The sequence below is a fragment of the Ixodes scapularis genome, unplaced genomic scaffold (genome assembly GCF_016920785.2).
Source record: "Ixodes scapularis isolate PalLabHiFi unplaced genomic scaffold, ASM1692078v2 PGA_scaffold0__279_contigs__length_252992795, whole genome shotgun sequence".
NCBI lineage: Eukaryota > Metazoa > Arthropoda > Arachnida > Ixodida > Ixodidae > Ixodes > Ixodes scapularis.
This window is the reverse complement of record NW_024609835.1, coordinates 249,490,868-249,516,908: the sequence shown is the minus strand read 5'-3', so window position 1 is coordinate 249,516,908 and position 26,041 is coordinate 249,490,868. Positions and strand designations below refer to the sequence as shown.

Genomic DNA, 26,041 nt, shown 5'->3' with positions numbered 1-26,041 from the left:
CGCGCCGACAACACGTCTCCGCGAAAGCCACCAGAGACGCGGAGGGGCGCGGAGCGACCTGGACCGGCTGGTTCCCGGTTTTCCCGCTTGGCGGCGTCCGTTTTGCCGCACGGAGTGTATAGCGAAGATACGGAAGAGCAAGTGGAATGCAGACAAAGACGGCTCTGGAAAGCTATAGATCAAACAAAAGAGTTATTGCCAAAGAAAGCATTTATGACAATTCCAGGGGAAGCTCATTGCTGTTTGAGGCGAGGACGGGTGTTCTGCGAACCAGAACATACAGAGTGAAGTACCAGAAAATTGATACAGTGTGCACTGCTTGTGGAGAGGAGGACGAGACGGCTGAGCACTTGATACTCTACTGTAAAGGGCTTCACCCTATGCCTACCGAAGACAACATAGATTTAATACAGTCATTGGGTTCTAGAGACAGCGAAGGGAGAGTGGATTTCAAGACTGTAGAGATTACCAAGCAAAGATTAAGTGAATGGTGGCAGAAATCGAGAGAAAACGAGGTATTTTCTTATTCACTGATGGCAAGGGGGTTTCATAGCCTCACTTTCTTTGCACTGCGGAGTGAATATAGATTTCACATTTAAATATTCTAAGCTTAAATGGTAAAACAAAATGGCTAGGTGGCGTATAAGCTACCGCCCGATCCAAAGGGCTCAGCCGTATTCATCCATCCATCCATGGCGGCGCCCTGGAATTGGCGCGGACACTGGATTAGGGGTGTCGCGAACTTTTGTCGAACCAGATTTTTTGGTCGAACTTTCGGGGTTCGACTGGGTCGAACCGGTTCGACGAACCTTCGACCTTTTTACCAGATTCGACCGGTTCGACTTTATGGACAGTGTGGCCAGACCTTGATACAAGCATGTCTAGGTTTAGAGAATTTCTTTTTTTACGCAAAGAGTTATTTTATTTTGTGAACAGCTGCAATTGAAAGAAACTAATTCTATTTACTGAAGAAATTAATAACTTAAATTTTAGTACTGTATTGACTGAAATAGCCGATCAGCGCTGCACTTAATTCATCTCTTAGCCATTACCATCCAATCCGAAGCCAACTGGCCAGCCTGTCGCGCGTGCGCACACGAGTCAAACCTCAATACAAGGTTCGACGAACTTTCCACTAAAAGGTCGAAAAAGTCGAACCTGGTCGAACTCGAACCGCGGCCGGTTCGCGACACCCCTATACACCGACACGCGGGCTTGACGTCACGGAGCTGCGGCGGCGCTGCGATCGCGCCGGAGCCGGGGGGTGTGGGCAAAAGCGCGCACGTTTCGCATGGGCGTCATAGCATTTCAGCGTGCCGCGAAGCTGTGTTGCCGTTAATTGCACCGAAATGTACAAGAAAAGCAGCGGAGTGAGTTTCCACAAGTTCCCGGCAGACTCTGAAACGCATAGAAGGTGGATAATATCCGTGGATCGAAAAGAATGGTCGCCTCGCGCGAACGACCGTTTGTGCGGCAAGCACTTTCTTGGAGGCAAATGCGGCTTCCATTTCAATCTCCTTCCCGAGGCTTGCTTATGTGCAGGGAAACCGTTGTCTGATCGAGACCACCCGGATTTTATTTCCACGGTGTTAACGCACCCGGGCACCCCCCAAGCGCTCGTCGGAGGCTCGATATGCCCGTGCTACCGAGCAGAAGGGGATCGACGACAGAACGGCCGTGTTGTAGGCGTTACCAAAAAAAAAAGTAACGAAATACGTTACTCGTTACTTGCAAATAAAAGGTACGCGTTACTGAGCTACGTTATCTAAAAATAAAAGGACGCGTTGCCGCTACCGATAAAAAGTAAGGCACGTTACTTCTGCGTTACTTTTTTTAAATTATGATGTAACACATTTTACGGTTTTGACGATACAGGTCATATATCAAGAAACATTATGTTCATGCATTATGAACCAACTGGCCCAACTCACCATTTTGTTGAACATAATTACTTTAGCTCTTTTCACGGTTTCACCTAAATACTTACGAGAAAAAACGCAAAGAAAAACATGGCTTGACGCCTAAAACACGGAAACAATTGAAGTGTAATTTCTTTAAGACTTGGGAAGTAGTAACGACTAATGTAACTACGTTGCTTGAAATAGTAACATAAGTTACTATTTCAAGCAATGCGAGAGACTTGTACGCCTGCACTGTGTCGGCCGTGAACTGGCTTGGCGAAAAAACTAAATAAACGATGACCTGAGCCGTCGACTTCCGTGGCAGCAACTTCACGTCGGAAGTCCAGCAGGCCTTGTTTACGGCGTACGGATCCTCGTAGGCAACGCCGTCCACGCACAGTTTGTTTCGATACCGCTACCGTTCAGGCTCGGGCAACGAGCTCAAATAGTCGGGCATAGCATACGACATACGTTATGAGGAAATACGACGCACAAATAAAGATACAAGCGTCCCTACAACGTCAACAACGAGCGCACGCCATAGAGCGCAAGGGCGAAAACACGGACAGCCGGGCTGCTTTTGCCCACATAGCTACCGCGCATGCGCGGCCTTCCGGCCGTGTTGGTAAACAGAGCCGCTCCGCGTGTCGGTCTATAGTCAGTTACAGGTTAAGAAGGTAGCGGCAAATGCCCCTCAAAGGGAATCAGATATCCCTCCGCCACCTTCGCATCCAATAGCGTCCCACCGTTTCCCTGACGTCGCGGACAACGCGCGAGGAGGGTCTTGCCTTTGTGTACATATTTGCTTTATCTTTCGACTTTGACTTAGCATTGTGGAAGCCACGAGAGGGAGATTAGAGTTCTCCCCCACCGACGGAAACAAATACGGCTTTCGGGGATCAGCTTCCCCCCCGATGGATACAAAGGCTGCTTTCAGGGGCTCGGTTCCCTCTCTGATGAATACAAAGGTCGCTTTCTTAAAGGGACCATGAAATGATTTTAAAATCGAGTTTCATCCACCGCACGTCGTAAAAGGTGTGAAAAGAAACACAAAAACACAAAAATAGGGAGCCCAAAAAAATTATTTGCTATAGAACTTTTAAAAGAAAACTGGACTCTTTTGCGCCTTCCTTCCTTCGCCTGTTCACTACGATGCATACGCAGAATCGGTGCACGTCAGCCGAATCCACATCGCCTATTGGGTAAGAGCCTACCTCACCAGCACCGCGATCGTAAACAATAAATAGCCGGCGAATGTTTCCTAAAAGTTTTGTTAAATAATATTCAGATCCACATTTTGTAGCATAATTAGAGATGTGTGGCGAAAATTGCCAAATTTGATAATGCTGAGAGCCAAGCGCCATCTATCGTGTGGTAAACGAAGGAACTACTTCGCGTGCGCAGTAGGGCAGGGCCGCCAGTTACTTGGGTGACGGCGACCGACGAACATTTATTTTCTTTGTTTTCCTTCCTCTCAAAACTCTGACTGACTGAACGTTCATTTTTCTACGTGTTCTTCCCGCGCGTGCCGACTTCAAGCAGCAAGAAAACAGTACTTAAAACAGACCACGACGAACAAGAACGCTGGATTCACCGACTCCGACGAAGCGTATAGGCCTAGCAGGCATTCCGACTCGGCGCTGCGTTGCTTCGTCGCAAGACCGTCTGCCTACGACCGGCTGGCGTGCTAAATGGAATATGCCCGCGCGACCCTTGTGGACCCTTCCCGTATTATAGTTTGATCACTGACCTCAATTCTAGATTAAGAGGTGAGGAGGTCAATCTCTTCCCCTTGTTTTCCGAGGCAGTGTTGACGAACACTCGTCGAAAAGGGACTCTCGTCGATTCTATCTTCTTGTTTTGTGTGATATAGAGCTGAAATAAACGCCGTATGGATTGCCTTCGTAACACGGTATGTACACTTTGTTATTGGTATGCCATTTTTATTCTGACAGACTGCACGTCACTGTCGACCCCGGTCCAACCTTTCTTTGCCGAGTGTCGCGTCAGTATCGAGTTGCAATCGTAAAAGAACGGTCCCGAAGCGCTTACCAACAGCGCGAATACAAGACTTCCATCAAGCGCGCGCGTCCGCTCCGAGTGTAAGCAGGTATTTACGTGGCTCTTGCTGACACTCGTAGTTCAAACGTATCTTTTTTAACGTCGGCTCGCTCCTGCATCTCCGAGGCCGCGAAAAACGCCATCTACGTCGCTTTGCAAACGACTGACACGGGCCGGCCCTTCTGCCAACAATGACGGGGTGGTGACAAGACTCGCTGCACTTCCCAACAGGCATACCGGCGTATGGGACTAGTCCCATGCTGTCGCTGTAGCGCAACATATCTCATTGAATTTCGCTCAGCTGCGATGCGGCGATGAGAGGCGCCGATTCAGGAAATACGTCGGTGACATCAGCGCAGTAAAACCTACCGGCGCACCCCAACTCGTTGCCGCTAACACTCCCATTCTCCTACTGCCGAGAAAACTTCCGGTTCCGGAAACGCTCTACGTCACGGCTTCTTTTGCGGTCAGTTGGAGAGAATGAAAAAGTCGATATTTCAATAATTTTTTGTGTAAAAGTTAATAAACCGAGACGAAAACGGATGCCTGTTCGGCATTCAGTGAACATTGACGGTTTAATGTAAAAGTTATCTGGAAAAAGTAAAAAGGTCATTTCATGGTCCCTTTAAAGGGGTCATGAAACGCTTTTCCAACTTTTTCCTGTTTCGCTTTCCTCCTCAACTCATAAATCGCGCATTCCACCAAACAGTCAAAGAAGACGAAAAGGGGGAGTCCCGTCTTGCTCGCACTCTCGTTTGTGTAATCCGGACGCATCCCATTCTCCCCCTAGAAGATTAGCCCGTCGCTCAAAATTCAGACAAAAGTTGCTTTCCCCACCCCGTTCATTCCGAAGCTGACAGTGCTGTGGAAGCTACGTGCTCGTTGGGCCAGCCACACTTGCCACCTGAGCGTGGCAAATGTGGCTGCAGAGAATGAAGTCAGGTGATGAAAGGGAGGCGGCTGATTGGTCCGGCAAGCGCGTAGCATCCACCACAATGTCAGCTTAGGGGTGAAGGGAATAAGTGAGGTCCGGTTGCGTGTGACGTCAGTTTGGACCCGATGACACGCTTTTGGGACCGCGGATGTATCACAGTGAAAAGGCAGAGAGGTTGCGAAGGGGAGGAGGTACGAAATAGTCCGCTCTGTTTTCAAATTTTCGCACTGAAAGTCAGGCTTTTGACTTTCTACTTTTTTTCTTTTGGTCCACTGAACGATGTGCTATTAGTAAAATCCCAATCTAAAATGCTTTATCCCAACCCAAAAATCGTTTCATGGGCCCTTTAAAAAGTGGGATCGGAGACAAGTGGGGATCCATTGAAACGGAACAAGGAGCGTTTCCAGTGAACTCTTCTTTCGACTGCGGAGAGATTTGAAACGGGCGCATCACACTTGTGGGAGGAGCTTCTCCTACCTTCTTGACTTGTAACCGACTATAGTCTATATAGTGCTCTAGTACACTGTACCCTCGGGGTCCCACAGATGGTTACCAACTGCCTTCGATTTCACGAATATAATTATATCATCAGAGCAGTTTCATGAACTCCAACAATAAACGAACTTACCGGTGGAAAGGTATTTGCGTTCCTTTCGAAGCTTTCTTTTTTTGCATAGCGCGCAGATGTAAGGCCTCGCGTCAACGCTAAACCATAAAGATCATACATACTAACTCTAGAGGAAAAGGTCCGCCATTTTCCCATGCATTCTGGCTGCCGCAAGCGGCGGAGCATGCAGGCAGACCCTCGGGGTCCCACACATGGTTAGCAACTGGCTTCGATTTCACGAATATAATTATATCATCAGAGCAGTTTCATGAACTTCGGCAATCCACGAACTTACCGGTGGAAAGATATTCGGGTTCCTTTCGAAGCTTTCTTTTTGCATAGCGCGCAGATGTACGGCCTCGCGTCAACGCTAAACTAAACCAGATACCCGGCGACCCGGCTTCGCAGGCGCGGTTGAGCTACAGTGGCTACAGTGGCCACTGTAGTTGAGCTCTGCGGTTGAAGAATACGAAACCGCGCAACAACCAGATTTTCGAGATTTCGACAGAAGGGAAGTTAATGCAGCGTAATGAGTATGCTGCTTTTTATAAGCGTTAGAATAGCTCAGAATTTAGTTTACAACGTTAAATGATCACTGTTTATATTGCTGAGAGTTTTCAGTCTTCGCGTTTACCCATAGAGTTATTACAATAAACGCTAGAGGCTCAGCTGGCGCTAGTGTCTATGGGACTTCCGGTTGCAAATTGAAGCAGACAGCATGCAGTCTACTTTTCCAGTCTTCCTGTGTATTCCTATGGGAAAACGCGCGTGAATTTTGTCTCGTCGCCGGAAAATAACATTAATAACTTTTGTTATTTCGGTTGTACCGGGTAGTATGTAGCTTTATTAATATTGTGAAAGTGTAATTGCTTTAGTTACAGCATTTTTCCTTTACCACTGAACGATGTTAAACTTCGCTATATTTCAGGCCCAAACCTCTGTTCCATGGCAGGTATGTAGAAACGAGCTACGATTCTAAGCAAAATAACGATCGAAAGGAATGGAGAGTGTGTTCAAAGTTCGCCAGCATTCCGTTGGTGCTTATATATTGCTAATATGCCTGTCCTCTCACTATATGAAAATGACCCCGTCGTGCATTTCTAAGAGCGGTTAAAGAAAACGTTCTAAACGTAAAGAATAAAGTACGTGGGCTACGAAAGGTGTGTTTTCTTATTATTTCCTATGTTGGGCAGTTTTTATCACGCACCTGTCCTCTGGCTTCCCCCTATTTGCAAAGATTTGGAGCGTGCGGGCGATGATTTGAACACAGAACAAGTATCTTCGCACATATTCATGAGCAGAAAGAATAAAGCAGTACTTATTTATTGCAAATCTGACTATATTACGTGACTTTCAACTTATTTTGATCGTCTGCAAGCACAAGGAGTTACTTACCCAGTGTTACTGCGTAGTTCTTGCCGTCTCTCCTGGTTTTCCACATGTCGTTCGTTCGTTTGGCACGTATATCCCCCATGCTGGAAAGCGTCGACGCCGTGTTCGCGCTAACAGTGTCCGACAGCGCACATAAATACACGTACGAAGCGGTTTTAACACCGTTTTCAATGCCGAAAATTTCAAATAAAAATGCTGTAACTGACCAATTATTTCGCCTGCGTGACTGAGAAATGTTCGAATGTGCCCAGTACGTACAAATTATTCGTGATATTTGCTCTTATAATCGAGCGCAGAGAGAAAATGCACTCGCTTTTTCCCATAGAAATGCATTACCGGAAGTCAATTTTGGACTGCATGCTGTCTGCTTCAATTTGCAACAGCACACTATACTCCGTTCCACCTTCAGTCTGAGCGCAGTGGACGCCACAAGACATCCCAGCCGATCCAGCGCCGGGAGAAAATCGCGTGACCTGCCGGTTGGGCAGAGGGACACAGGGAGCTCAAGGTCACATGACACTCTCTCCACGCTGGATTGGCTGGGATTACTCCTAGCGTCCGCTGCGCTCGGACTGAAGGTGAAACGGAGTATAGCGCCAGCTGAGCCTCTAGCGTTTATTGTAATAACTCTATGCGTTTACCATTGCGATTGTCGTCCTTCAGCTGGCAACGTTGCTTTCTTTCTTTCGTGTTCTGTCGCTCTCGTTCGCGATCTTTCGCTCGGGGCCCCGGGTGTCGGCGCACAGGATTTGCCACTCCTCCTCACCCACCTTTACCCCCCTGCGCTAAACTAAACTAGGGGTGTCGCGAACCGGCCGAGGTTCGAGTTCGACCAGGTTCGACTTTTTCGAACTTTTCGTAAAAATTTTGACGAACCTTGTATTGAGGTTCGACTCGTGTGCGCATGCGCGACAGGCTGGCCAGTTGGCTTCGGACTGGATGGTAATGGCTAAGGGATGAATTAAGGGCACCGCTGATTGGTTATTTCAGTTAATACGGTACAAAAACAAATTAATTTATTAACATCTTCAGTGATTAGAATTGGTTTCTTTTCATTGCAACTGTTCATAAAATAAAATAACCCTTTGCATAAAAATAAATTCTCCAAACCTAGACATGCGTGTATCAAGGTCTGGCCACACTGTCCGCTGTCCACACTGTCCGAACACAGCCGGCGACAGCGACGGATCGGACGCGGATTCCGGAGCTCGAAGCTAAGTGAAAATTTGTTGTTTTGTACCTGAGTTTGGTTTTAAGTGTACTACTTATGGCTTAGCATAAAGTAGATTCAATAGAGCAGTAGCATCGGGGAGGTGAAGTGGGAATTCGGTAGGGGTAGGGGGAAGCGATTGTAGCGGTAGTGTAGGGTCACGTGTCGGGACACGTGTAGTTCAAATATTTTTGGCGGGCGCTTTGTCTCGGTCGGTTAATTTGAAATTATACAGGGACACTGTTCCTTTTCTTCAGTTGGATTTAGAGGTATTTGGGGAGGAAACGAGCGCGAATGGCAAAAAAACCGGACAAGGCCAAGCCAGACAGGGCCAAACCGGATGTGCCCAACGTGGCATGCGGTAAGTGTGAGCGATGGTGCTTCCTCATGGAAACCCCGTTCGGGAGCGTGGAGGAAGCAGCGGACAAAGAGTACCAATGCCGGATCTGCGTGAATGCTGATGAGGTGAAGGGGATGTTGGAGATGATGAGGGGGGAACTCGGGAAGGAGCGGGAGGCTCGAGAGACAATGGAGCTGCAGATGAAGGAGGCTAGGGAGGGGCTCAGGGACGAGAAGGGCGAAAACAAAGGGGTGGACGGGGGAGAACTTGGCGGGCAGAGGAAGGGAACACACGTACAGTGTGGTGACTGCAAAAAGTCAGTGGATATAGAGGACACAAGGTTTGATAGCGTAGACGAGGCAGGGACGACAGAGTTCATGTGTAGAATGTGCGTCCTAAACGCACGACAGGACAGGCTGGAAGGAGAGAACACAGAGCTGATGGCAAGGATTGTGAAGTTAGAGGCAGAGCTGGAGAGGGAAAGAAGTGAAAGACAGACAGTGGACGACAAGCTGGCGAAGGCAGACGAGAAGTTGGCAGATCTGGAGGTGGTCCTTTTGCCATCGGACATCACAGCAAACGACACGGTCGTAGAAAGTGATGGGGGGAGGACGTACAAAGAAGCACTGAAGCCGGGAGGAGAAGAGACGGGAAAAGGGGAGGAAAAGTCAAAGGGCAAAGCCCCTGCTTTAGTGGAGAGTAGGCAGGACATGGAGGGCAACGTGATCATAGCAGGGGACTCCAACATGGAAAGGTGCAGGAGGGCAATAGCTGAAAGGGTGAAGGGGGACGCCAGGGTCCGGATTGGGGTGTTGCCTGGACAGACAATGAGGGCGGTGATTGAGGGAATGAAAGATAAACTATGGGAGACAAAAGAAGGCCAAAACCTCGTGGTGATAGCGGGGGGACTGAACGATGTATTACGAGGGAACGGGGGAGGGGTGGGGAAGCAGTTGCGCAGGGGAGTGAGGGAGTTGAGGGCGACATCAGACAATGTAGAGATCCATGTCTGCACGGTGCCAGAGGTGAGGGGGCAGGGCGTTCACATCGAGAGAGCCGTGGTGGCCGCAAACCGGGACATCAAGAGACTGGGAAGGGAGATGGGTTTCGGGGTGATGGACATGAATTGGGAGGTGCGTAATAACAGAGCGAAGGCTTTTGAGGGGACCGGTATCCATTTCAGCCCCTACGTGGGGAGGGCCGTTGGGTGGCGGATGGCAGGGAAGGCGGTGGCTTTTTTAGGAGGCCCCAAAGCTCTAAGGGCGAGGAATCCTGCCAGGAGCGAGGCGAAGGGCCCGTAGGAGAGGGGAGGTGGGGTGGGCACATCAGAGGGACACCGGAGGGCAAAAGAGTAGAGGAGAGTGGCGATGTGGGTTTGGGGGAGGTGGCCAGGGAGGGTGGGAGGAAGCCACGCAGAAACAGGAAGAAGCTACTTAACATAGCTTTCATAAATATGCAGGGGGGCAGGAACAGAATAAAGTGGGAGGAGATTGAGGAGAAATTAGAAAGCGAAAACTTTGCAGTGTATGGATTAGCAGAAACACATCTGAGGGATTTGGAAGAACCACCACACATACCGGGATATCATTGGATGGGATGCAACCGGGCCAACGGGGAACGCAAGGGAGGCGGATTAGGGATTTTAGTGAAGGGTCAGGAATGGGAAAGGGATTGAGAGAACTGCAGGGAACACATGTGGATCAAAGGCAATATTGGAGGTTTAGACACAATCCTGGGTTTTGTGTATCTAAAAACAGGGAGTGATGCAGGGGAGGAAAACGCAGAACACTTAACATGCATATCAGGAGACGTTAGGGAAATCGGCACTAACAAGGAAATAATTATCCTGGGGGACATGAATGCACATTTGGAAGACTTTGATGGACATACGGATACAACAGGGAGGATGTTAGAGGAGTTCTGTGAAGCTCTTGATCTGGTATTGGTTAACGCCCAGGTAAAATGTGATGGAAAAATAACATGGGAGAGAAAGAACTCACACTCGACTATCGACTACTGTTTAATGTCACGGAAGATATACAACAGACTTGGAGGTATGGAGATAGATGAGGAAAGCACAAAAAGTCTGGGGAGCGACCATAAGAGAATCAAGATCAGATTTGGTACAGTAAAATCAGAAACGCAAAATCAAAAACAAGAGGGTAGAAATAACTTAAATGATAAACAATTACAGGAGGTATCTAAGTGGGTCGAGAACATAGTATCCAAGCTACCGGAAAGAGAATGGACATATGAAGACTTAGTTACTGTTTTCAAAAGAGGATTAGAGAAATATCGAACCAGACAAGGAGGAAGGAAACATAAACGCAAGCTCAAAAGCTGGTGGGATAAAGAGGTTAAGGCAGCAATATCGAGACGCCAAGTGGCATCTAGAGAACACAGATGGGCAAAAAAAAAGGGGGCCACTCCAGCCGAAGTGACAGAAAATGGGAGGACTTTCAGGAACGAAAGCGGGAGGCATCAGCATTAATACAGGCCAAAATTGGGAGGGCAGGGGTCCAGTGGATGATAGAGATAAACCAAAAGGATAGGAATGCGGCAAAAAGGTTCTGGGAACACATCAGTGCACAGGGAAAAAAGACTGAGGGGTACCAGCAGACACTAATCACAGAGGAAGGCATAAAGGTAGAGGGGGAAGAGGCAAGGGAATACATTAGACATACAATCGAAGCAGCATTTTCAGAGTTAGAATCAGATCAGGCCATAGGGAATAATAGCATCTACACAACACAAGAGGAGGATCATAGTGAAGGAGAGGAAATGACCATAGGAGAATGGGAGAAAGCAGAAGGAAGGGTTCCGGCTGGAACTGCGACAGGTCCAGACGGCATACCAATGAGACTGATAAAGGTTCTAGGCCAAACAAGCAAGTTGAAACTAAGGCAGGTGATTGACCAGATACTTATGGGAGGGGAGGTACCCAGTGACCGGAAACTGAGCAGGATGAGATTATTATATAAGGGCAGGGGAAACAAAGACAGTATCAAATCATACCGACCAATCACAGTGTGAGCAACATCTATCGTTGCATAGAACAAATATTTATACTACTGCCACCTGTTGTACATTTTGATAAATAAATAGTTATACCCAACATGGCGCAGTCGACATAGCGAGCCTTTGTTTGTCGCAAAACAATTCGGCGAAAACTGCGAAAAAAATGTAAGGCACCTCAACAAAACCAGAACAACGAAGCGCCGAAGTAACCCGCCTCCCGAAAATCACGCAAGTCGCCATCGCAAAGTGAGCGAACGCTCCACATCGTCGCATCTTCGCCAGCCGCCGTCGAAGCGCATTTTCCCGCCAGAATCGCCGCAACCGTTACGGCGGACAGCAACGCTAATCCTTCAAGCTCCCGCTCGCAAGAAGGACTTAGTGCCCGGACATCGAAGACTCGACAAACGACCCCGCAAACACTCGCCAAGACGTCCGATGACTTCGTGAAACTGCAAGTACGTGACACCTTTTCTGCTCGTCGTCAACCACATTAAGCCTAGCCGACATATCCGCCAAAAAAAAAAAAAAATGAAACCGACGGACATCCAAAGTCTGACGAACATCGTCGCTCAACTCGCTCTAACAGTACAACAGCTGGCCGAAAGCCAAAGACAGCCGGTACAAATTACATCAACGGCGGATACCGCGAATGCGATCCCCAAATTTACCGGTGATCCGTTAGACGACGCTAAACAATGGACCCAAGATGTGGAACGGATCGCAGCTCAAGCGTTATGGACCCCCGCACTGACGCTCCTGAACGCTACGTCTCGACTCTCAGGCCTCGCAGCCAACTGGCAAAAGACGAACGGAAAACACCACCACGAGTGGGAAGAGTGGAAACGAGTTCTCATTGAACGATTTCGACGACGACTTTCGATGAAGGACTTCATCGAGCTACAGGCAAAGAGGACGCTAAGGAGGAACGAGACCCTGGTCCAGTACATTTTCGAGAAGGATGCCCTCCTCGAGAAGTCTCCACATCCCCTGACCCCCGAGGAACGCATATCGATGATCATCGGCGACATCAAGGATACAAAGTGGTCAATCCCGCTTGCTTCTCACCTCTACTCCTCCGTGACAGAATTAGTTGACAGAGCAGCAACACTCGACTCGCTGCGACAACTGGAAAAAGAAGGAAGCAACGACAAGAAAGACGCAGGAACAAGAGAGAAGCCATTCCTCCGCAAGTTCAACCCAAAGTTGGGCGACAAGACCGAAGATCTGCACTGCTGGAGATGCGGAAAGAAGGGGCATATCTCGCATCAGTGTCATCTTCCACCTCCAGAAGCAGGTAGTGCACTCGCAGCACCAGCTGACGGTGAAACTGCTACACCGACACACCAAAGGAACGCGCACCAACGCCGCAGTAATGAAGCTGGCACAGCCCACCACAACCATGCCAGCAACACACGCCTTCCTCGTTCTTCAAGTGAGAATGCTGCCAATGGTTCAACTCAGGACGCGAAGAAACCAAATGCCCGCTACTCTGTGAACTGCTTGTACACCGAAGGTCCTCGCGCACCGATCGTCAACGCCATCATTAACGGCACAACTACAGTGGACGCTCTCTGTGATTGTGGATCAGAAGTCACGCTAATCCGAAAGCATGTCGCACCACCCGAACTACCAGTGTTCAAATGGCAAAACGGACCAATCGAGACAGCAGCAGGACCCATAACACCCGCCGGATGGATCACCCTGCGTGTCAAAGTTGGGAACATTGATTACACCATGCCACAAGTGGGACTTTGTGAACACCTGCCTGTCACCCTTGTTTTGGGTAATGACTGGAAATGGTTTGTCCAGGCCCGGTACATCATTGAAGCAGACGGAAGCTTCTGCATCACGACTCCGACATCCATTCAGGAATTCACGCGCTTCAAAGCCCAAACGCTCACCGCAAACTGCATCTTCAAATCCAGGCCAATGGAGGCATCACTGCAGACCGATGTGGCACTAGCACCTAGGGCCACAACAGAGACCTTGTGCTCAACCAAGTCAACAGAGCCGCTACCGCAAATCACGACTTCCGGAGAACGTATGCCCGTGGATCATCCGAGTCCATCTGCACTCAACACTGAGACAATCACCGATAAAGTGACCATACATGCTTCTCTTGCCGCAACCGAGCAAGAAGAACTCTGCTCTCTTGTAAAAGAGTATGAAGATATTTTCGCACACCAGGCGAAGATTGGTGAGTGCCCCTATGTTGAACTCAGCATTAACCTAGAGCACTCCAGACCAGTTCGTCGCCAACCCTACCGCCTCTCCCAGCCTGACCGACAGTTCCTCGAGAACCAAGTGCAAACTTGGAGGGAACAAGGCATCTGTCGCCCGTCCACATCTATGTATGCATCGCCAGCCTTCGTAGTGGACCAGCCTTTTCATGACACGACACCTCGACGTGTAGTCGTTGACTACTCCCGCACAATCAATCCGATCACTGTTGCAGATCTACAACCAGTCGACTTCATGGAAGACGCACTTCATGCAATTGCAGGTTCTCGTTTCATGTCTAACATGGACATCAAGAGTGCATTCTTCACAATCAAAGTGAAAGAAGACGACGTGCACAAAACAGCCTTCGTCACCCAAGACCACCACGAAGAGTTTCTACGAATGCCTTTTGGGCTCAAGAACGGACCGCCGACCATGACAAGAGCCATCAAATTGGCATATTCGCACCTTCGCAAACTAGGTGTTGTCACCTACATCGACGACATTGCCTGCGCGCACAACAATTTCGAAGACCACATCAAATGCCTCCGCGAGATCTTCAAGGCCACACGAAGCATGGGTTTCACACTCTCGCCAACCAAGTGTGTCTTCGCCTCGCCAACCATCACGCTCCTCGGAAGAGTGTTGACAACAGAAGGCATACAGCCAGACCCTGACCGCACATCTGCTGTATCTCGGTATGCTACACTGACGTCCATACATGAGGTTCGCAGCTTCCTTGGATTTGCGAACACGTTTCGCAAACATATAGAGAACTTTGCAGTGATTGCAAGACCGCTTAATGAACTTCTGAAGAAGACCACAAGCAAAGAAAAGAACAAAGAAACGCCCACTCAAGCACTTCAGCTTGCCCTCGACAATACTCAGCAGGAATCCTTCGAGTCACTCAAGATGAAGATCACTTCGCCGCCAGTCCTGTCCTTCTTCAAGCAAGAATGTCAGACGTATGTCGAGACAGATGCGTCACATGAAGGTCTTGGAGCCTGCCTCTCGCAAGACCAGAATGGCAAAAGACGTGTCATAGAATATGCCAGCAGATCCCTCAAAGACGCAGAAAAGAGGTACCACATCAATGAGCTTGAATGTACTGCTGTACATTGGGCTGTGACCGAAAAGTTCCGTCTGTACCTGCATCGTCACAAGTTTGTGCTCATCACTGACAATTTCACTGTGGCGTATGCAGTGAACAAAGCCAAGCTGAACCGCAAGTTTGCACGCTACATCGTTGACCTGGCAGCCTTCGATTTCACCGCCCTCCACAGGCCAGGCAAGGAAAATGTCATCGCTGACCATTTGTCCCGCTACCCTCTCCCCACCCAAGCATGTCTCGCCGTGCTAACATCACAAGATTCAGAGCTTGTTCGCACTCAGCAGACCGATGAGTACTGCCGCCAAGTCCTTGACAAGCTATGGAAACAGCCCGACACGCATCATCTGAAGCAAATTCATAACTCCTTCAAGTTATCAAACTCGGTGCTAACTCACGTGACAACAGTTGGAGGCCATAGGAGAGAACAACTCGTTCTTCCTTTTGCATTGCGCTCCACAGTACTCCGCCTTTGTCATGACGAGAGTAGCCATCTGAACAGTGAGAAAACGCTCGAACGAGTACGCTCGAGGTACTGGTGGTCAACACTACGCAAAGATGTCAGAGCCTATGTTCAGGGATGTGAAGCATGTCAACGAACAAATCGTCGAACCACACTCGCCAATGGAAAATTGGGAGCCCTTCCGATTCCTTCAACGCCATGGGAATGCGTCTCAGGCGATCATGTTGTCTCACTGCCCCGAACGGAAGCTGGAAATACCCACTTGTTCGTACAGATTGATCACGCCACTCGCTACCTTCTGGCAAGAGCCACGTGTTCGTTGTCGGCAGCAGATGTCATCGAAACCATCGAACAAGATGTCATTCAACGTTTTGGACCGCCATGCGTGTACATTTCCGACAATGGGCCCGCATTTGCCAGCCACACAACAGAGCAGTTCTTCAAGAAGTATGGCATCGAGCACCATCTCACACCTCCGTACACCCCACAAGCAAACGGACTTGTCGAAAGGGCCAATGCAACCTTAGTGAACACACTGAAGAAACTCGCTTTCAGGAACCCGCAGACATGGGACCAGCACTTGCCCAGTGCATTGCTGGCAATTAACACTGCAGAGCAAAGCTCCACAGGATACTCTCCATTTTTTCTTTTGCACGGGTATCAACCTCGCCTCTCGAGAGAACTTCTCATCGGAACTATAACATCGGACGACTCCCGTGAGGATCAACTCGACATTTTGCACGCTGCACGGACCGATGCTACCACGAACCTCCTACAGTCTCACCAAGCAAGCAAGCGACGCTTTGACCTGCATCGCAGTGACCACAAGTTCAATCCCGGAGACTTGGTACTGTACAGCTGGCCGCAAGCCAGTGATCACAAACTAACACCGCCCTTTAAAGGTCCATTCGAAGTCATCCGCCCTGTTGGTACAGTGTGCTACCGTATCCGAAGAGTTGGCAGTACAGATGACAAGATCGTCCACGTCCAGACCTTGAAGCACTTCGAAGACCGACCTCAGCTGAACCTGGCCCCGGACATATTCACGGAGCAAGAGGAAACACCGCCCCTCCCAACCGAAGTGAGCCGCCCAAGACGTGCTACAAGACGTCCACGTCACCTTGGGGACTATGACACTAATTTAAGAAAAAAAAAAAAAAAAAAAAAAAAGCTCGCAACGTTTTAAGGGCCATGTGCCAGTGTTTTTGTGCTAATTAGCCGTTTTCTCGCTTTTTTTAAGGGCCATATGTGAGCAAGTGTCGCCATCTATCGTTGCATAAAACAAATATTTATACTACTGCCACCTGTTGTACATTTTGATAAATAAATAGTTGTTATACCCAACAACAGTAACTTCAGTAATATACAGACTAGCTATGCAAATCGTAAAAAGAAGAATGGAAGAATGGGCAGAGAGAAAGCAGATTCTGGGGGAGCTCCAAAACGGTTTCAGGATGGATAGACGATTAGATGATAACTTGTTCATAATCACTCAGTGCATAGAGATAGCAATGACAAGCCAAAGGCCATTATGGGTAGCATTTTTGGACATCAAAGGGGCATATGACAATGTGAATCAGGAAAAACTTTGGGAACAGCTAAGAGGGTATGGCCTAGGGGGAACCACGGTTAAGTTCCTAGAACGGGTTTATACGGAGGATAGGGTGATTATAAAATGGGAAGCCGAAACTACAAAACCAGCAGCAATAAAAAGAGGACTTAGACAGGGTTGCCCATTGTCTCCCCTGCTCTTTATGATATACCTCAGTGAGATGGAAAAAAGATTAGAACAGTGCAACCTAGGTTTTGACCTGAATTACATGGAGGAAGGACATAAGGTAAATCAACTATTGCCAGGGTTAATGTATGCAGATGACATTGTGCTCGTATCAGAAAGCCGTGAGACAATACAGGAACTGATTAGGATTTGCAGCAGGGAAGGGGACAGTTTAGGACTAAAATTCAGTAGGGACAAGTCGGGTATAATAGTTTTCAACGATGAGAAGGGGGAACCCCTGGAGATACAGGACACAGTGATAGAACACGTAGAAAAGTACAAATATCTAGGGGTCTGGCTCAATGAAGGAAGGAAATATCTAGAGGAACACGAGGAGAATACAATTAGAAAAGGGAAAATAAATTCATCTATTATGAAGCTCAAGGCACTATGGAACTATAACAGATATGAAGTGGTCAGAGGTATATGGAAGGGAGTGATGGTGCCAGGACTGTCATTTGGCAATGCAGTGCTGTGCATGAAATCTGAGGTTCAATCAGGGCTAGAAATTCGACAAAGAAGCGTAGGCAGATTGGCGCTGGGAGCACATGGAAAAACACCAAATGAGGGAGTACAGAGGGACATGGGATGGTCGTCTTTTGAGAGCAGGGAGGCAATTAGTAAGTTGAAATTTGAACAAAGGTTGACTGAAATGGAGGATACGCGGTGGGCACGTAAGGTATTCAAGTATTTATACATGAAAAGTTTAAACACAAAATGGACAAACCGAACCCGAGAGCTTACACTTAAATATCTACACACTGGTGATGGGGCTGAACAGACTACGTCAGTGAAAAAGAAGGTGAAAGAGGCGGAGAGGAAAATTTGGGAGGGGAGAATGCAGGAGAAATCAGCTTTAGCAGTGTACAGGTCACGAAAGCAGGAGATAAGAAAGGAAAAGCTATTTGACAATTTACTGGGAAGTGCTTTGCTGTTCGAGGCAAGAACGGGAGTTTTGAGGACAAGGACGTATAGGGCTAAATTTCAGGAGACCGACACATTATGTGCCGCCTGCCATAATGATAGCGAGACACTGGAGCACTTGGTTTTGAAGTGCACGAGGCTTCGTCCTGCCCTCCCTGAAGGGGTAACGGATTTGGCCGGGGCCCTGGGTTTCACTGGCGACGATGGAGGGATGGTAGAAAAAAAGATTACAGTGACAAAGAGACGATTAGAAGATTGGTGGAAATTATCTAGGGAAAATTAAATGATGGACAACTAACTAGCACAGCTGGGAACAGGCGGGACAGAGGAAAATTGGGACTCCCTCCCGCGTGGCTCCGGCCCAAAGTCTCAACCCTGTCTCCCAGTGGATCCGGTGCTGGGGTAACGCCGAAAAGGTTTGACCAGAGGAAAATTGGCGACTCCCTCGCCGGGGGGAAGAGGCAGGGGGGTGATGTTTTTTTAGTTTTTTTGCCCGATCCCCCGAAGGTCATCGTGGTGATATCCCACACTGCCTGGTGATAGTTAAGGCCCGTTCACACTCTTGCGACCGAGTACGACTAAAGGCCCGTTCACACTCTTGCGACTGCTTGCGACCTCTTAAACCTGGGTTCCTTAAAACTTCTTAAACCAGAGAACACACTGGCGCCATCTATTGGGAAGCAGTGTAAACTCGGCGGTCCGGCATACTTTTTTTTTTTATTTCTCGCGCAATATCCTTTCTTTTTTGGCTCGAAAAGCTTTTGTAAATGTTATAAACGAGCCTTTCTATGGGTATTACGCACATTTGACCTCGGAAATCCCGCAAAACCTTAGCTTTTGTGAAATGCAGTTCTAGGGTCACCGCATAGATGGCGCCACAATGCCAATGTGTTCCCTCATTCTAGTCCATCCATCTGTGCGCCGCGGCGCCGCGCCGCCGCCGCCGCCTGTTTTGCTCTCGCCGCCCTGCGCCGCCGCCGCCGCCGCACAATAAATCCGGCGCGCCGCCGGCGCCGCCATCTTTTTTTTTTTTTTTGGGGGGGGGGGGGGGAGGGGGGTTATTGGTGTTTTTTTTTTCTGCTTCTGCATGAGTTTTACCTACTATATTATGCATAAAAAATTATCAGATTTTTTTGCCTTTCATTTTTACTCCTGTAAATATGTCAATAAATGTAGAAGTTCTATAAGAAACGGAGACACGGAACGATAAAAAAACGGCCAAAACAAGAAGTCTCAAACACCGTTTGTTGTTTATTTGAACAACGAACGTTGTTACACATACCTCAAAACCTCACCACCAAAAAAGAAACACCTCCTCTTCACTAGGTCACCGAGAGCCGGACACTCAGACAGAACCCATATGATTCATGATTCAGACATATCTAAATGATTCACACCAACCAGCCACCCTGATGACCTCGCTTGAGGGCTGACCAACCACATGCGATAACAGGCAACTCCAGCTCCAGCACAGCCCTTACAATTCTTAGAAAACAGACACAAAAAACGCTTCATGTCACTGTCCAATGCCAAGGATGGTGTGCTTACTCAATTACCACAGGTCAAAATACTCAAGGCCTTCCTCAAAACTCTCCTAGCCTTGCTAATTGTTGGGCGAGTTGGTATTGTGCGTGAAAAAACATGATTGCGCTTTAAGACATAGACAGAGGAAGAACACCACAGAGAGCTTACTCTCAACTGATTTAATCCAAGAGACTCAGCGTAGATACACACTGCGTCACCGCACCACATCTCAACCAATCCGTGGCCCCGCCGCGGACCGCAAATACGCTATCTCTTTTTCTGCAAAGTCGATTGAAACCACGCATGGCTGCAGGTGCAAACCATTATTTGCTTCTTCCACTGTTCTCGCTAGGCACAAAGATAAGACTGTTAGAGAGATAATTTGGGGCAAACGCCATCAATAGTTCCGGCACGTGTTGTGCACGTGTTTTTTTTTTTTTTTTCTGGCACCCCTGAGGACCACCCAAAAAGGAGGTTAACCTTTCTAATTTGTGCTGAGCTTTGAAAACTAAATTTACACCGAACCTCTTTGCCACTGATGTAAAGTTTTGAGAGATTCCAAGGTAGTAAGGCACACACACAACATTCTTTACAACCGTTTTTTTCCACAGGAGCCGGATTGAACGTACGTTCCTTACACCTTGAGCACAACTGTAACAATCCCATTCTGCTGTACTTGTTAAAATGGTTGTGAACGAAAATTGAGCTTGGCAGAAGGTATATTGTCGGTTTTTATCTAGATATGCCTGACAGGAGTGGAGCAACAGTCCATTGTCACTCAAAAACTCTGCGTAATTGATTGAAATATTGAATCCGCATCATGGGAAAAGGTGCGATGTGACAACTGTAGACATCAAGGACTTTTGTTACTTTATGGATAAGCCGGAGCTGTTAATAAGGGTCAGGAGGTGGTGTGATGATAATCTAGTGAAGTTGCAGTCTGCCACGGGGATTGATGTAGATAGTTTTATAAGAATTCTGGAGTTTCATTTAGAGTCCACTGCCATAGACTTTGATGGTTCTCTTTTTATTCAAAAACAGGGTGTGTGTATCGGGTCGTGAATTGCTCCAGTGTTGTACGAGATATTTTTTTTTAAACGAGACTTATGTACACGTTGACACGCGGTTGTGCGGTCCTTGTCGATTGAACTGCAGAACCCTGCCATCGCAACAGTCGAATTAAGTACTTATAGACCTGCTGTTGCACACGGAAAAGGGCCCTACGGCAAGCAATCAGCCAAGCCTCTGCTGGCAGCTGACAGCTGTCACTTGAAAATAGTTAAGAGTGGTGTAATTGCGTCTGCGATGGATAACGCCTGTAAAGAATCCCGTATGTTTTGGGTTGGTGAGGCAGTTGAGTTGCAAAAGATGCGTCGCCTGGAAGCGGGCCATCACCACGATGTAATTGTTAGAGTAGTGCTCAAGGTGCTGAAGGTTTAATCCGGCGCCTGTGAAAAAACCGGTTGTGAAGAATGGTGTGTGTGTGCCTTACTACCATAACTTACTACCATACTCTCATAACTTTATATCAGTGGCAAATAGGTTCGGTGTAAATTTAGTTTTAAAAGCTCAGCACAAATTAGAAAGGTTAACCCCCTTTCTGGTAGTCTTCAGGGGCGCCAGAAAAAAAAACATAAGAACCCAAATGTAACTTTTCAGGCAGGAGTGGTGTACGGGACCCTCTCATTTCGTCGAAACTCGCTTCGTGGAATTACGTATCGCAGACAACTTTTCATGGGCACACGTTTCACGGACACACGTTTTGTCGACACGATCGTTTCATCGACACTCGTCAAGCGAATTTGACGCTGTAGGGAGTCTAGGGAAATCTCGTCACGCGCGTATCATTAGTAAGGGTTCTGATGGAGTTGCCTGTTATCGTATGTGGCTGGTCAGTCATCAAGCAGGGTCGTCTGGGTGGCAGGTTGGTGTGACCATGAATCATTTGAATCTGTCCGAGTGTCCGGCTTTCAGTGACCTACACTCTAAAAAAAAGGGTGTATTCTTACACCTTTTGTCCCCTATAAGACACCCCAAAACTTCACACGTCGATCTGACGGTACCTTTCACGAGAGGCTTGATAGCCGTGAGGTACAACTTATTAACATAGCTAATGTACGTGTTAGTGACTACAAAAAATATAATCGAGGTTTTCTTGGCCCTACTGCAAAACCTCAGTGCTTTCTTTCTGTGGTCTTTGATACGTACTTTAGCTATTTAATCTGTTATATATATCCGTTATCAAGCCCCTTGTAAAATGTATGGCCGTCTGTGCGCTGTGCGTCAAACTAAAGTGTTGGGGTGCGTTATATGGGACAAAAGGGTGAATGGTGACACCATTTTTTTTTAAAGAGTTCTTTTTTGTTGGTGAGGGTCTTGACGTATATATAAGAGCGTTCCTTGTTCAAATAAACTATACCCGTTTTTTCAAGAAAAAAAAAAAGAAAGTTTCGAGCATTCATTTATTTATTTATTTATTAAAGTACCCTCAGGGCCCGAAGGCATTACAGAGGGGGAGAGCACATACACGAAACAAAGATGTTCGTATGCGCGACGCAAAGTCTTACGAGATTTGGTAGTCGAAGAAAAAAGCGACGATTTTGGCGCTGGAACGTGTACGTCTTGATAGCATATATAGTAGAATACAGCTACATATATCTTAATTCTCCACATAAAGGTGGAAATTAGTAACGGTTCGCAAGGGCTCGGACTCTTTTTACTTAAGTTCTTGACGTGAAAACGGGTATAAAAGCTGTGTTTGAGACTTGTTGTCTAGTGCGTTATTTTTATCGTTTCGTGTCTCCCGTTAGTATGGAAGTTCTTCACTAGCTCGCCTGTGTTTTTAAAGTGTTATAACGGACTGAACGGTTTTGTAGACCGCAAAACGATTTAATGAAAACTTTTTGAAATAATTTGGTACAAGAGGGCTATATTCGCGTCCGTTTTCAGGCTTTTTCAAACGTATTTTATTTTGATCCACACGCCTGGCTTGTTCGTGTCACATCGTGTTTCTAGGGGTCCTTCTTTCTCGTTTCCACGCCGGGATCCAGCATCGGGGGTCGAAGTCGAGCTCCCATCCGGTCGAGTCGGGGAGGCTCTCCTTACGGGTCTTTGCCGCCAGCGTACACTCCCGAGCTCCAAATCCTTGCGCCCTCGCACATTTTGTTAATGTTGTCATGATCCTCTGTTATGCGTCTAGCCATCGTGGAAGGCGGCGTCGGCGTGATGCGCTTGTAATCGGAGGATCTGCTGCGGTGCAAGGCGAGTTGGTTGAAATCGACGTCATCGCTGCAGGTTGTTCGTGAAAAAAAAAAAAAAAAGAGCTATCGTGCGGCAGCTTGGCGGCAATCCGGTGTGCCTTGCGGGGTAAGCCTGGAAATGTTGTAGGTTTGATTGTTCACGTTGGTGATGACTTAAGTGTCCGTGGAAAAGCAGGCCAAGTTTCGAGGTAGGAAGGCCGTTCGGTGTACCATACCCTGTCCCTGACGCTGTATGGAGGTGGTCGATGTTTTGCATCGCAGGAACGCTTCATGACGTGAAGGTAAGCGAGGTTCGCGTTTGCAGCGTCGCAGTTCGCGCGGACGTCGCCGACCTCGTCGGGAAGCGGGAAAAATTCCATTGGTTGACGTGGGACAAAGTTGAACAGGAGTTCGAACGGTGATCTCTGGAGTCTGGCGTACGGCTGCTGGTTCACTCGAAAGCTGGTTGCCTGGAGATAATCGCTCCAATGGTCGATGTCGCCGTTGACGTTCTTTCGCGCAGACATGGAAGGATTTTTCTGTTGGCGCGTTCGACAAAGCCGGCCGTTAGCTTCGGGAGCCTAAGGTACTGTTAGGGATGCTCTGAATGTGCCTGTCGGCGAAGTACCGCGAAGCCGAACGAGAGGTTAGGACCCTGTCGTTGTCGGTGATGACGGCTTGCGGCGTACCGAATGAGTACGAGTTCTATAAATCGAAGGACGTGCTCGGTCGACTTGTTAGGCACGGGGCGTGCGACAAGCACGTGGTGAGGGGGAACGCGGTGATAAAATACCTGTTGCCGTCGGTCCTCGTCCTGCGGAGGATCTTGCGCCGTGGCTGCCAGCCGGCGACATATTCTCTTACAAACGAGAATAAACAAGACGCCGAAGTACCTGATTCTTCTAACGGACGCACCCTTCACAGCGAAGGCAATGTATGCGGAGGGCGAGTTCGTCTGCTTCTTGCGCAGGGGGTAGCGGTGACGTCAGAACGCCGAGCGCTGATTGGCTGATCGCGACCCCCTATCTGAGCGTCGTCTGCTCCTTTGCAACGTCGTCTGCTCACAACGTCGTCTGCGTCTGTCTTACCTTTCCTGCGACTTTCGGAAGTGCAGGCGACGATCTTACGCTAAAAATGTGCGTAAGACATAACTTAAGAACAAATTCGTATTCACGAAACGAAATTTTCGCAAGTTTTGCGCAGGTTACGACGAAATCCTACGACAACTCCGAAGCTGTCTTACGCACTTCTTACGATCAAATCAGCATGGCCGACAGCGTCGCGGTCGCGACGACCCACGGACGTTTATTTTTCTTCGTGCGCTTCTCACGCGTCCCGACTTCATGCAGCAAGAAAAAAAAGTAAAAAGTACTTGAAACAGACCACGACGAACAAGAACGCTGGATCCACAAACACCCGGGAAAAGCTCCAAAGGCCACGATTCCACCGAACGCGACCAAGCGAGCACGGCAGTTAGGCCTAGCAGGCGCTCCGCGACTCGGCGACCGTCTGCCCACGACCGGCTGGTGTGCTGAATGGAATATGCCCGCGCGACCCTTGTGAACCCTTCCCGTGTTATACTTTGATCGCTGACCTCAGTTTGAGATTAAGAGGTCAATTTCTTCCTCTTGTTATCTCCTTGTTTCCCGAGGAAACGGTGACTCTCGCCGATGAAAAAGCGGTGTATCTCCGACAGACGCAGGAAAGGTAAAGCAGCCATCGCTTTGACTAGCAGACGTAAAGCAGACGACGTTAACTGCGCCAACCCGCCGACGCCGTTGAAGAATGAGGGGTCTCGCCGGACACGAAAGGAGGGAAAAAGTATTTGGGAGGGAACTTGCGGACACTAACACGCTCACTCTCGGTTCTTGGCAAACAAACCGCGGCGCCTCGGGACACCTCGCCAGTGACTGCTTTGACACCCTCCTTGATGCGCGTCTGCTTGTTGTTAGACAAAAACAACGTACCGCTCGAGTTATTAGGGAGTTTTCGTAGACCGCGCTGCCCCTTCCGCTAAGCGTTCCGCAACGAAGAAATTGCTACTGCGCCTGCGCGCCGATAGCCTTGACTGTGGAGTTCCCGCTATCGTAGCGGGTTGCGGAGGGCCTTGCGGGACGGCGAAAACGATCTACGAAAACTCCCTATTAGGGAGTTTTAGAATAGCGCACGCTAAAGCTTTGCGTGCGCAAAGAATAGCGTCGTCGCCACTGCGCATGCTCCGAACGCAAACCAGGTTTCGCGCTTTGCGTGCGTAATTTTAGCGTGCGCTATTTCTCGGAAATAGCGTGCGTACGCAAAGAGTCTTTGCGCTTCTCCAAGGAGGATTCGTGATGAGAAGTTGGCTTAAGCCAAGACGAGCAGAGTTAAAAAAAAAATGGCGGCTTCCAGGATGATGTCGGCGGCTGCTTTGGCGGCGTCATGAGTGCGACGTCGGCGGCATTCTCGCGACTGCAATTTTCAATACGGGACGACAATGTACTCGGTTTGGCAGCGATCACCGGCAACTTGATGCTTGCGACGCGCGAACATTTCACGGCGAAGGAACGATGTGCGAAGGTCAGTACACGAGACCTCTCTTGCCGAGGCGACGCAAGCGGACACGACCGGTCAACCGCTCGCGTCGCGTTCTCATGTTTAAACAAATTAAAATGCTACTCTGGACCAAAAAACTCGTTTTCTTCTGAAGTTACATCACTTCGTGTGTGAAATAAAATTTTTTACTGTATCTTGGTGGCGTCGCAAGCGCGAGATGCTTGGGCTTCTGCGTCGCGGCGGAGAAACGCTATTCTAAAACTCTCTCGCGCCGCGTGCGCTAATACAAGCGCTAAATTTAGCGCTAGCGTGCGCTAAAATTGCGTACGTTATTCTAAAACTCCCTATTAAGTCTGCCCTCTCTGAAAGGCGAAGTCCAGCTCGCTCGTAAAGACCGAAAGTCGCAGGAAAGGTAAGACTAGGGTGCCTACATGTTTCCGCCGCGGAAACATGTAGGCACCCTAGGTAAGACAGACGCAGGCGATGTTGCGAGCAGACGACGTTGCAAAAAAGCAGACGACGCTGAGATAGGGGGTCACGATCAGCCAATCAGGGCTCGGCGTTCTGACGTCACCGCTACTTCCTTTCTCATGCGCAGAAGACGAAAATGAGCCCACTTGCGACGCGTATACCTCTCCAGAAAAAAAAAATAAAATAAAATAAAAGAGTGTGTTCCTTTTTATGGTATTTGCATCTTGCTTTCCAAATTCAAACGACTCCTTTCTCTCTCCCCCTCACTCTCTAATTTACAAACCCCTCCCCCCCCCCCCCCCCCCCTTCCCCCTCCCCTC

The 26,041-nt window shown here is 48.5% G+C and overlaps 1 protein-coding gene across 1 annotated transcript; it reads left to right on the top strand.

The window, feature by feature from the left end:
- The first annotated feature begins 11,557 nt into the window (after window positions 1–11,557).
- Window positions 11,558–15,268, top strand: LOC121046550. The gene is made up of 2 exons (XM_040500909.2): window positions 11,558–14,765; window positions 14,888–15,268. Exons 1-2 carry the CDS (start codon window positions 11,992–11,994, stop codon window positions 14,931–14,933), a joined length of 2,820 nt encoding a protein of 939 aa, XP_040356843.1. The 5' UTR covers window positions 11,558–11,991; the 3' UTR covers window positions 14,934–15,268.
- Window positions 15,269–26,041: the final 10,773 nt, after the last annotated feature.